Source organism: Stegostoma tigrinum, chromosome 1, assembly GCF_030684315.1.
Source record: "Stegostoma tigrinum isolate sSteTig4 chromosome 1, sSteTig4.hap1, whole genome shotgun sequence".
Lineage (NCBI taxonomy): Eukaryota > Metazoa > Chordata > Chondrichthyes > Orectolobiformes > Stegostomatidae > Stegostoma > Stegostoma tigrinum.
In genome coordinates this window covers 107,225,947-107,238,797 of record NC_081354.1, presented here as the reverse complement: position 1 = coordinate 107,238,797, position 12,851 = coordinate 107,225,947, and the positions used below count along the sequence as shown (strand labels likewise).

Here is a 12,851-nt window from a genome sequence, read left to right as displayed (position 1 = left end):
ATAGGGTGCACTGATAAGGTACCAGCAGCTGGCAATAACCCCTAATCATGAATTGGCAAAAATTTCCAGTTATACACGATTTGTCTCACTGAAATACTTTCAAAAGGTTCCACTTCATGAATGAGGTATTAAGTAAGTTTTCAATGGCATACCAACTGCAGAATTACTTCTAAATATCCTAAACGGTCTTGAAAAGCAAACGGCAAATATTCATGAAGAGTCAAATTTCTCCCTTATGATACAAAAATGGACATTTCAATTTCTCTTTAAACTAGCCTTTTTTTTTAAGTTTCTTTCTTCATTTAGTCATAGATTTATTTCACTGTCTGAAATTTTAATTCAGTGTAAAATTTTAAATAATTTTAACTTCTTTGTTTGCATTGTGAATGCTTCAAACTGATGGAAGCCTACCTGCTTGTTGACATGACTCCTGCTGCACGCCAAGGCATCGCTTTGATTTGATACTAGATTTGAACTGTCAACATGGGGACTGCTAGGTCCTTGTGGACCGTTGCCTCCAAGGTCAGCAGTGAGACCTTTGGCTTTGATACCAATCATCACACTAGGGCATTAAGCAAAGGCTCTCACTACCTATTCAAGCAGACACAGATTTTCCTGTTTCATTACTTAAAGAGGCACCTCGACGAACGTTCCTTCTTTGGACAAGGCAAACAGAAACAGATTAACTCGTTCTTTATCCAGGTTTCCAAATAAGCATCATATTGGACTCTAAACATTAACTCTGCTTCTCCTTGCACAGGTGCTGCCAGGCTTGTGGTGTTTCTCCAATACTTTGTTTTTGTAACTGGCTATTTATTTCATCTGTTGCCTTTTGGGATCTGGTTGTATTGTTTGGTGCATTAGAATAGCAAACTGCATTTTGAAAATTCACTAACATAAAACAACTCAGACATCCCCAAGGACAAAATAATGCACAAATTCTGTCTGTATCTTATTATTCAAGGAGAAGAGCAGGTGGCAGCTTTTGAGCAACAGATAAAAATCTATCTTTTAAAGCAGCTGATATTTCAAAGTTGGTTGCTGCAATGCACTCCCTTGATAACCTAATGCCTAGTGGGATATAGAAATAAAACAAACAAGTTACCAAGTCCAAGATTCAATTCTCAGTCTGTGCTAAGTTAGCCAGTCTCAATAAAAAATATAATAAAAAAATTAAACGACATGACTAAGTAAAAGTAGGGCAGCACAGTGACTAGCACTGCAGTTTCACAGCGTGCCAGGGACCTGGGCTTGATTCCACCCTCGGCAACCGTCTTCCGTGGAGTCTGCACTTTCTCTGTCTGTGTGGGTTGCCTCCGGGTGGTCCAATTTCCTCCCACAGTCCAGAGTTGTGCAGGTTAAGTGGATTGGCCATGCTAAATTGCCCACAGGGATGTGCAAGTTAGGTGGATTAGACAGGGTTACAAGGATGGGTCTGGGTTGGATGCTCTTTGGTGAGAGTGAGGACTTGATTAACTGAGTGGACTGCTTCCACACTACAGGGATTCTATGTTTCTAAAATGCTCACAAATAAGAAACTCCAAATAGTCTACATTAGAAAGAGAAATCAAGACTCTGGCAAGAGTTGTACTGTGGATGAACAACATCCAAGTAACATGAACATTCTGGGCTTTCTTTTGAAAGCAGATACCAAATCTTTTACAGAAAAACCTTCACAAACTTTTATCCCATTGAACAGAACTTAATTCATGAGTAACTGTCTCATGTCCTATATTTGAAACAAGGAGCCAGATGTTTTAATCTAAAATTTACAAAATGGAAGTAAAGGAAAAAATATTCAAAATAGTGTAGCATGATGACATTTTGCAAGCTGTCTGTAGCTGATCTTATTCTTAGATTGATAATCAACCTGCTCTTCTAGACCTCAATTCCAAGTCTCTGCTTACCTCCTCTACAGCTGTAACACTGTATTCTTCATTTTGTTGTATTTCCCTATGCACTCTGAATGGTATGACCTGCCTGCACTACATGCAGAATAAAACTTTGCATTGTACTTAGATATATGTGATAATAAATCAAAACAAATAGTTGAACCTTCATACCTATAGTACATCACTGAAGTATTATGCACTTATCCTTCATCTACAGTGATTTCATGATTTTCTTTTTAAAAAGAAACTGATCTATTTATTCAAAAGCTATGTCAAATTCTGCTTCAAATCAGGTTCTGGAAGACCATTCAATATTCTCAGAACTTCAATACTTTTTGCTAAATCTCTTCTGGTAATAACTTTAATTTATGACCTTCAATTAACTCACTGTTCTCCAGTAAACGGACAAGTCTTATTTGAACTTGTCCATCTAGAACACTTCTTAAATCTCCCCTGCTCCAGTTAAAAGTTCCCGATTTCTTTGGTAATTCCTAACTATTAAAATGTTCACACTCCAGTATCTTTATTGGATACAAAATTGGTTTGATCTTTGAAAACAGAGGGTATTTATGGAGGGGCATTTTTCTGACCAGATGTCTGTGACTATTGGTGCTCTGCAACGATGATTTGGATGAAATTTGTTGGTGGTCTGATTAATAAAATTGCACAACAAAAATTGGTGTGTTGTGAATAATGATACAAATCAGTTGGTAAGTTGGGCAGAGAGCTAATTTGGGCAAGTATGGCATGATGCATTTTGGAAAGTGAAACACAACAGGAAAATATACTGTAAATGGCAGCACTCTTAGGTACATTAATATCCAGAGGGATCTTGTGATCTACACCCACAGATCCCTTAAAGTGGCAAAACAAGTGGAGAAGGTGGTATGGCATGTTTGTCTTCATTGGTAAGGGCAAGAAGAGTATAAATATTGGCAAGTCATGTTGCAGCTGTATAAAATTTTAGTTAGGACATATTTGGAGTTTGTGTACCATTCTGATCAGCACACTACAAGCAGCTTTGGAGAGGATGCAAAAGAAATTTACCAGGATTGGAGGGTATTAGCTATCAGGAGCGGTTGGACAATCTTGGATTATTTTTGGTACAGCATCAGAGGCTGAGGGGGTGCCCTGATAGAAGTACATAAAATTATAAGCATGAAGAGGGTACATAGTTGGGAGTCAGATACTAGACAGCATAGGTCGGAGGTAAGAGGGAGAAATTTTAAAAGGAGGTACAGTTGTAGATTTATACAGCACAGAAACAGACCTGTCAGTCCAACTCGTCCATGCTGACCAAGTTTCCCAAACTAAACTCGCTCCACGAGTCTGCGTTTGGCCCTTACCCCTCTAAACCTTTCCTATTCACGCACCTATCCAAATGTTTCTTAAATGTCCAAATTGTACCGTCCTCTACTACTTCCTCTGGCAGTTCATTCTACATATGATTTACCTCTGTGTGAAAAGTCACCCATCAGGTCCCTTTTAAATCTTTCCCCATTCACCTTAAAATTATGCTCTCAATTTTGAGCTCTCCAACCCTAGGGAAAAGACATTTGCTACTCACCTTATCTACACCACTCATGATTTTATAAACCTCTAAAAAGGTCAACCATCAACATCCTATGCTCCAGTGAAAAAACTCCCAGCCTATCCAGCCTCTCATAACTCACACCCTCCAGTCCCAGCAGCATCCTGGTAAATCTTTTCTGCACCCTCTCCAACTTAATAATAACCTTCCTCTAGCAGGACGGCCAGAACTGGACACAGTATTCCAAAAGGTAGGCTCACCTACATCCTGTACAATCTTAATGTGACATCCAAACTCCTATACTCAAAGGTCTGAGCAATGAAAGCAAGCGTGCTAAGTGCCTTAACACGCATGGCCTAATTCTGCTCCGATATATTATGGTCCCATGGTGACCAAACCGACAACAGAGAAAAACATCTACTTGGCCTCATGGTCATTGATTCTGCCTGTTACAGATGTTTTGGTCTTTGACAGAATGGGTGGACGTGATGGCTGCACAAACATTGTGGACATGAAGTTCATCTTCGCATTGAGAATACCTTTCAGAGTACAGTGTGGTAAAACTGGTATTACAAGCAATAGGGTCAAACAGATCTAGCAAGTAAATACTGTGCAATCATAAGGTGCTACGTGTTTTCAACGACAATCTGCACCTCATGGGCTGGAAAATCCTCTACTTGGCTAGTGCCATCAGATCAACTATCGTTCAGCAAGAGTCCTGGAAGGAATACCAGGACCGGCATCACGGGCACTTAAAATGAGATGGCAACATTGTGAAGCTTTAATACACGATTACTTGTGAGCCAAATAGTAACAATATTAAATAAAAACAGAAGCTGTTGGAAAAAAATTCAGCAGGTCTGGCAGAAAACGTGGGGCATAAAAATAACAGAGTCAACATCAAGTCTGATGACCCATCATCATCAGAAGATTTATGCCAAACAGGAGTCACTGGGCCAGAAACATCAACCCTATCTTCCTATCACCGAGGATGTGAGACCCTGCTGAGTTTCTCCAGCAATTGCTGCCTTTGTTTCAACTGTTTGTAAAAACCTGAGAATGGTAGCTGCCAGGGTAGTAAAAGCCATAGGATAGCAACATTTAAGACACATTTAGACACACACATGAACAGGAAGGGAAGAGAGGGTTACAGAACACGAGAGGAGTAGATGGGAACAGTTTGGAATGGCATCACAGTCAGCACAGACATGGGGGGCCAAAGGGCCTTTGCCTGTGAGCAGAGATAATGGGAACTGCAGATGCTGGGGAATCCATGATAAAGCGTGGAGCTAGACGAACTCAGCAGGCCAAGCTGCATCTTAGAGGCACAAAAGCTGACGTTTCAGGCCTAGACCCTTCATCAGTAAAGCTATCATTAACCTATCTGTATCCTCTTCTTGTGATGTAAAGGTGTAGAATACATATACGTTGGGGTTTGGAAGTTAAAATTAAAGCACAAGGATGTTAGTCAGTTCTATGAAGTTAATTTTTTTTTAAAAAAAGAAAAATCAGAAAGTAACGCCAAGTAGTATTGACGTGTTAAAAGTGCAATATAAGTGTATTTATCAACTGCTTTATTTATGCAGTTCCATTCTGATGTCATAATTAAATATATTTTCACAGCGACTGAAATGACTTGACAACTTTCCCGATTTGAGAGACTGAGTAGACTGGGATTATACTCATTGGAATTCAGAAGAACGACGGGAGATCTTATAGAAACATATTAGATTATGAAGGGAATAGATAAGGTGAAGGCAGGGAGGTTGTTTCCGCTAGCAGGTGAAACTAGGACTAGAGGGCAGTGCCTCAAAATAAAGGGGTCAAGGGGAACATCGTTACCCAAAGGGTTGTGAATCTGTGGAATTCCCTGCCCAGTGAAATGGTTGAAGCTACCTCGTTGATTGTTTTTAAGGCAAGGCTAGATAAATTTTTGAATAGTAAAGGAATTAAGGGTTATGGTGAGTGGGCAGGTAAGTGGAGCTGAGTCTCAAAAAGATCAACCATGATCTTATTAAATGGCAGGGCAGGCTAGAGGGGCCAGATGGCCTACTCCTGCTCCAAGTTCTTATGTTCTTAAGATTATTCTACTGGCAAACGAGCTACACTGAACATTACAGAGGTACACTATTAAATTCCCACTCTTATCAGCTCATCTCAATGAAAACTCCCGGAAATAGTAAATAAAGCGGCCTTAACAGCACTGGGTCAACTTTAAAAATGCAGCTCAGGTTCCAACTAGTAACGGCAAAGCACGCAGGTGCATATGATGCTGAGGCTTGGCAGGGAAACAGCCATTATATTAGACACCAATAGTCATTGTATTTGACCAAGGTGGTCAAGTATTACAGAATTGTAAACCAGCACAATTGAGAAAGAAAATTCAATTAGGAAAGAAAATACTTGAAATCGGGGTTAGACAAGTATAATCTGGGAACTACAGACTGCGCAAACTGACATATTGGCATCACATATAATCATTTACAAGAAATTTTATGCCCGAGAATTTCAGAATTTCGTGTTTCTCTATTGCTCCATTTGACAACTACATCGTTGCCTCCTGATTATGAGGTATCAGGTAGGTTTTTCTCTAAGAAGCTCGCTAGGATGAGGCACAGTGGCTGTAGACTCTGTACAATCAGCACTTTGAATTCAAGAAAAGGAAAATATAAATCACCAGATTGTTCATTACAACCAAGTAATAAAGTTAAAACAAACTTTCATGGGATGTTTCATGGTGAAAAACCTGTAAACAGTCCCCAGGTAGACTCATGAAAGGTAAAGTACCAGAACACAGTTATCCACAGAATACCTACAAAAGGTTGACACTTCCAAAGAGATGGAAAATTAAATCAGGACAACACAAGGTAAAGAGAGAGCTCAGAAGAGCCAGGAAGAGACAGAAGAAGTTGCTGGCGGATAGGATCAGGTAAACCCTAAGGCTTTCTATAGGTATTTAAGGAATAAAAGAATGACGAAAGTAAGATTTGGCCCAATCAAGGATAGTAGTGGTAAGTTGTGTGTGGAGTCAGATGAGATAGGGGAAGCACTAAATGAATATTTTTCAACAGTATTCACTCTAGAAAACGACAATGTTGTCGAGGAGAATACTGAGATACAGGCTACTAGACTAGGTGGGATGGAGGTTCACAAGGAAGAGGTATTAGAAATCCTTCAGAAGGTGAAGATAGATAAGTCCCCTGGGCCGGATGGGATTTATCCTCGGATCCTCTGGGAAGCCAGGGAGGAGATTGCCAAGCCTTTGGCATGGATCTTTAACTCATCATTGTCTACAGGAATAGTGCCAGATGACTGGAGGATAGCATATGTGGTTCCTTTGTTCAAGAAGGGGAGTAGAGACAACCCTGGTAATTATAGACCAGTGAGCCTTACCTCAGTTGTTGGTAAAGTGTTGGAAAAGGTTATAAGGGATAGGATTTATAATCATCTAGAAAAGAATAAATTGATTAGGGATAGTCTGCACGGTTTTGTGAAGGGAAGGTCGTGCCTCACAAACCTTATTGAGTTCTTTGAGAAGGTGACTAAACAGGTAGATGAGAGTAAACCGGTTGATGTGGTGTATATGGATTTCAGCAAGCCGTTCGATAAGGTTCCCCACAATAGGCTATTGTACAAAATGCAGAGGAATGGAATTGTGGGAGATATAGCAGTTTGGATCGGAAACTGGCTTGCTAAAAGAAGACAGAGGGTAGTAGTTGATGGGAAATGTTCATCCTGGAGAGCAGTTACTAGTGGTGTTGGGTCCACTGCTGTTTGTCATTTTTATAAATGACCTGGATGAGGGCGTAGAAGGATGGGTTAGTAAACTTGCAGACGACACTAAGGTTGGTGGAGATGTGGATAGTGACGAAGGATACTGTAGGTTGCAGAGAGACATACCTAAGCTGCAGAGCTGGGCTGAGAGGTGGCAAATGGAGTTTAATGCAGACAAGTGTGAGGTGATGCACTTTGGTAGGAGTAACCGGAAGGCAAAGTACAGGGCTAATGGTAAAATTCTTAGCAGTGTAGACGAGCAGAGAGATCTCGGTGTCCATGTACACAGATCCTTGAAAGTTGCCACACAGGTTGACAGGGCTGTTAAGAAGGCATACAGTGTTTTAGCTTTTATTAATAGAGGGATCGGGTTCCGGAACCAAGAGGTTATGGTGAACTGTACAAAACTCTGGTGCGGCCGCACTTGGAGTATTGTGTACAGTTCTGGTCACCGCATTATAAGAAGGATGTGGAAGCTTTGGAAAGGGTGCAGAGGAGATTTACTAGGATGTTGCCTGGTATGGAGGGAAGGTCTTACGAGGAAAGGCTGAGGGACTGGAGGCTGTTTTCATTAGAGAGAAGGTTGAGAGGTGACTTAATTGAAACATATAAAATAATCAGGGGGTTCGATAGGGAGAGCCTTTTTCCTAGGATGGTGACGGCAAGCACGAGGGGGCATCGCTTTAAATTGAGGGGTGAAAGATATAGGACAGATGTCAGAGGTAGTTTCTTTACTCAGAGAGTAGTAAGGGAATGGAACGCTTTGCCTGCAACAGTAGTAGATTCGCCAACTTTAGGTACATTTAAGTCGTCATTGGACAAGCATATGGACGTACATGGAATAGTGTAGGTTAGATGGGCTTGAGATCGGTATGACAGGTCGGCACAACATCGAGGGCCGAAGGGCCTGTACTGTGCTGTAATGTTCTATGTAAAACAGACCAGCTACTGGAAGGATGATCTACTAGCGGATAACATTAAGGATAATACTTAATCTCTGCAATTTGCCTGCAGTTTTGATATACCTTCCACTTCTAACACCTCATTACTGTCATCCAGCTCAGTGGAATTGTTCTCACCCAGTTTCTTCTTATCTACCCAAATCAAAGCCAGAAAATCATTTGCAATGGCTATAGCATCATTACCTCAATGTAACACCATGGGTTACTCCTTGGTTCCCTCTAGCTAATCTACATGCTGTCCCTCAGCAACATCATCCAAAAGGTGTTTGAAAAGACTTATAGTTCGGGTTCGTACGAGGTTGTAGACTTGCTCGCCAACCTGGAGTGTTTGATTGCAGCGCTGGTTTCTGCCCTGCTTGTTATTTATACGCCTCACTAAAACTTCATCTGAGGCACACTGACGATGTTACCTAGCAGGGTGATGAAATGTCTGCAATAAAACACATCCACTTGGCAAGCAAATCTACAACATCACCCAAAAGCACCACATTAGTTTTCAAATTGACTGTTTAATGTCAACTTTCTTGGGTACCACCACCACCCGCCCCTCCCACCACTGTTACTACAATATCAGGCCGTTTATTTATGTGCAGAAATGTCCTCCAGTTAAACATTGGAAGAACTGAAGCCACTGCATTTAGAGCCTGCTCCAAAGTCTATTCCCTTTGCTGTCATCTCCAGGGCTCCAGTTCTGAGGAAGTTTCGGTGGGCCCAAAACAGTAACTCTGCTTTCTGTCCACAGATGCTGACATACCTGCTGTGTTTTTCCAACAATTTCTATTTTTGTCTAACCCTCTCCCTGTCAAGTCTGAAATTAAGGGAATTTGTTTGCAACATTAGTATCACATTTGATTCAAGATGAACTTTCAAAAATTTCCATCTTCAACTTCACCTCTCACATAATGTTGTAACCTGCATTCATGTCTTTTGTACTTAAAAGGTCCAACTACTGAATGCACCGCCAACTGTTCAAGTACATCCTACCCTCGCTAAGCTCGAAGTCATCCAGAACTCTGCTGCTTGACTCATCTTGCATCATTTAACTTTTCTATCATCTCTGCTTACCATTCGTTTGCCATCAAGCAAATGTTTGACTGAAAAGTTTTCATACTTGCTTTCACATTCCTTCACGTCCCTACCTATCTCCCCCAACCTTCCTAAACTGTCCAAGGCATCTGCCTTCCTGTAACAGTGACCTTTACTTCAAACAACTTTAATCCACTTCACTATTCATCTCTGCTCCTTCAGTTGCCAAAGTCCCAGGCTCTAGAATACAGTGGATGAGACAAACCTTGGCGTGCATGTCCAAAGATCCTTGAAGCCAGAAGGACAGGTAAATATGAAACTTAAGACAACGCATAGGACACTGGCCTTATTGACCTAAACACAGTTGCGGGTCATCGTTCAAGTAGATGCTGGGGATTCTGCCATAACATGAAAGTTGCATTCTTGTGCAACAATGCATCATAGAAAATCACAGGGCCTCTGGAGAAAACAGGGTTGGGTCAGACCATCAAAATATAACACTCCAAAGTCACTCAAAAGCCTAACAGAAAAGGACAGAACAGTTTGAATAAATGTTGAATGCATACGTAATAATGAAATAAAAGTAAATTTAACGCCTTACCTTGAAAAAAACATCAAGATGACTTGATGGGGAGGAGGTTTTGAGGTTACTCTGTTGTTAATGGAGGGGCTAAGGGTCATCATCATAATCATCATCACCACCACCAACACCTTCTTCAGGCACAGTTATGGTTGCAGGGTTAGGTCAAAAAGACATCCAGTTTTTGCTGTTCTGCCTTTTTTTCTTCTTTCATGCAGAAGCTGTTCATAGGCTGCCACTTTCCACAAACTGCTACTCTGCCATGTTCTGCGCTATAATCATTGTCCTCTAAAAGTTGCAACTGCTTCTCAATTTCCCTTAGAATAGAAGGCAAAACACAAGTGGGAAGCTCTCATGGTGCTGCATCTTGGACTTCACCTTCATCCAGCTTCCACCTCCCCCTCACAACTAGTTGCTGTCTTCACAGCGGGACTCAACCAGCAGAACACTGTCCCTGTCCCGCTGAGTAGCTGCAATCAGCCTCTTAAATGCATGTCTTAAATAAAAAGCTGCAATTGCACCCTGGTCCATGGGTTGAAGTAGAGGAGCTGTGTTTGAGGGCTTGAAATAGCACTTTTTTTTTCAGAAAGCTCAGCAATGGTGGGATGATGGCTTGGTGCCTAGGCCAGGATGAGGAGAATCTTTAAATCCAATTTTTTTCTTGTAATACTTTCTAAAAAATCAATTGGTCAGCGATGAAATCACATTGTAGCCAACACAAGTTGGTGTTTTAGAAATAGTGTCCCCCCCCCCATCGTCAGTCATGTCATAGCCAATTCGTGTAGCCAGAACATGCGTTATAGGAGAATGCCCTTGAAGGAGAGCTTTTCCTCCTTAGTAGAGAGATCAATACAAGGATGGTGGGTATCTGGAATTCACTGCATAGAAAGATAGTAAGAAACAGAAAACCTCAAGATATTTACTGGAGTTCATTTACATAGTCCCACAAGAGGAAACAACCGCTCAGTTTCTACCCTATCAATTCTGAGGAAGGGTCACCGGACCTGAAAAGTTAACTCTGTTTTCTTCCTCACAGATGCTGTCAGACCTGTTGAGCTTTCCCAGCAACTTTGTTTCTGTTCCAACCTGTCAAACCTCCTGAGAATCTCACTTCACCCCAAGGATCACTGCCGGCCAATGCACCTCACCCCAAGGATCACTGCCGGCCAATGCACCTTGAATTCTGTACAAATTGATCAACCCGACCACACAGACACAAAACAGAAGTGTCTTTACCAAAAGATCTGAATGCAGTGTTGAGGAGTAAAGGACCCCTGTAAAAATGTAAGCAATCCACACGGTGAAAGTGAGAAAAAGCGGGGGCTGAGAACTTCTGAATTTTCGCTCACCTGTCAACAGGCGCGGCCTCTTCTTGTTTGTTTGGGTCGTTTTCATCTGAAATCGAAACGGAACATCGGCTTAAAGAGGAGGCCAGGAGGAAACGATGGTGATCAGAGGTCGCGCTGTAACATGCCGGGGCCGGCTCTGACAGTACCACCTCGCCCAAGCCCGGGGCCCACACTCACCTCCGTACAGCCAGTGCTCTTCATCCTCACCGAGCCCCGCGCTGCCTGAGCCGGCCTCCTTCGGCACGTTCTCCGCCTCCGCTGACATGCTGCCGGCCGGCCGCCTGCCTGACCACCCGCCCGGGGAAATGAGATTAACTTCGCCGTGCACTGGGCCCAACTCCTGATACGCACATTCACTGCCAGCCTGACCTTTAACCCAGGAAATGACCCCCGAAGCCGGTACCTCTGACCCGGAAACCAGCCTCTGGCACTGACCCTCAGTCTAACTGCTTGGTGTCAAAGTGAAAGCAGGTAAGTAGGGAGAGAGAGAGAGAGACTGTGTGTTACACAGGCAATGTTCAGTGCTGTACTCACAACATTTCACATGCTTTTGGTTCGTGACTCATCATTACCTTGGATTTTGAAAACATACTCCAAAAGCAAAAGAGACAGTGAGAAGTGGAGTCAGAGATGTTCCTCCTCCTCCACCTCCACACTGTGTCACCTCCACCAGCAAAATCCCGCGAATCATGGGGATAGGAATGGAAAATGATGGAAAGGCTCGGGCCTGGCAAGTATCTACGGGGAGAGAAACAGTTCTCTTCCCGCAGAGGTTTTCGGACTGGCTAGGTATTTCCAGCATTTTCTCTTCAATGTTAAAATACATTGTCGGGGTAACAAGTTGTAGAAAAGATGATGCTGGAAGGGCAGATAGATTAGTCCCCGGTATGATGCCAAACTTTTACAGTGAGGGGAAAAACCTTTGATGTATATCATTGTTCTCATGTAGGAAATGTAGTAGCTAAACCATATCGTTATAGCAACAATGATAATGGGAACTGGAGAATCCAAGATAATAAAATGTGGAGCAGGATGAACACAGCAGGCCAAGCAGCATCTCAGGAGCACAAAAACTGACGTTTCGGGCCTAGACCCTTCATCAGAAAAGGGGGGGTGGGGAGAGGGGGAGGCGCACCAAAGATGGAGAGAAAACAAGATAGGTAGGGAGGGGATAGGTCAGTCCAGGGAAGATGGACAGGTCAAGGAGGCGGGATGAGGTGGTAGGTAGGAAATGGAGGTGTGGCTTGAGGTGGGAGGAAGGGATGGGTGAGAGGAACTACAGGTTGGGGAAGCAGAGATGGGATGGGCTGGTTTTGGGATGCAGTGGGGGGAGGGGAAGAACTAGGCTGGTTTTGGGATGCAGTGGGGGAAGGGGAGATTTTGAAGCTGGTGAAGTACACATTGATACCATTGGGCTGCAGGGTTCCCAAGCGGAATATGAGTTGCTGTTCCTGCAACCTTCGGGTGGCATCAGTGTGGCACTGCAGGAGGCCCATGATGGACATGTCGTCTGAGGAATGGGAGGGGGAGCTGAAATGGTTCGCGACTGGGAGGTGCAGCTGTTTAGTGCGAACCGAGCAGAGGTGTTCTGCAAAGCGGTCCCCAAGCCTCCGCTTGGTTTCCACAATGTAGAGGAAGCCACACCAGGTACGATGGATACAATGTGCCACATTAGCAGATGTGCAGGTGAACATCTCCTTGATATGGAAGGTCATTTTGGGGCCTGGGATGGGGGTG

General features: G+C 42.9%; 1 protein-coding gene across 4 annotated transcripts in view; it reads right to left on the bottom strand.

The window, feature by feature from the left end:
* fip1l1a (FIP1 like 1a (S. cerevisiae)) overlaps positions 1-11,521 on the bottom strand; it is a 102,508-nt gene extending 90,987 nt beyond the window's left edge. For 2 of the 4 annotated variants that reach the window (XM_048526105.2, XM_048526181.2), the window contains exons 1-2: positions 11,292-11,520; positions 11,115-11,160 (exon numbers count right to left, since the gene is read on the bottom strand). In XM_048526105.2, the coding sequence (XP_048382062.1) occupies positions 11,115-11,160; positions 11,292-11,379 (134 nt within the window). In that variant the 5' untranslated portion in view covers positions 11,380-11,520. Of the gene's footprint in view, positions 1-411; positions 773-11,114; positions 11,161-11,291 lie in introns of those variants that run through there. The other 2 variants (XM_059647815.1, XM_048526233.1) reach the window with 2 other exon arrangements.
* Positions 11,522-12,851: the final 1,330 nt, after the last annotated feature.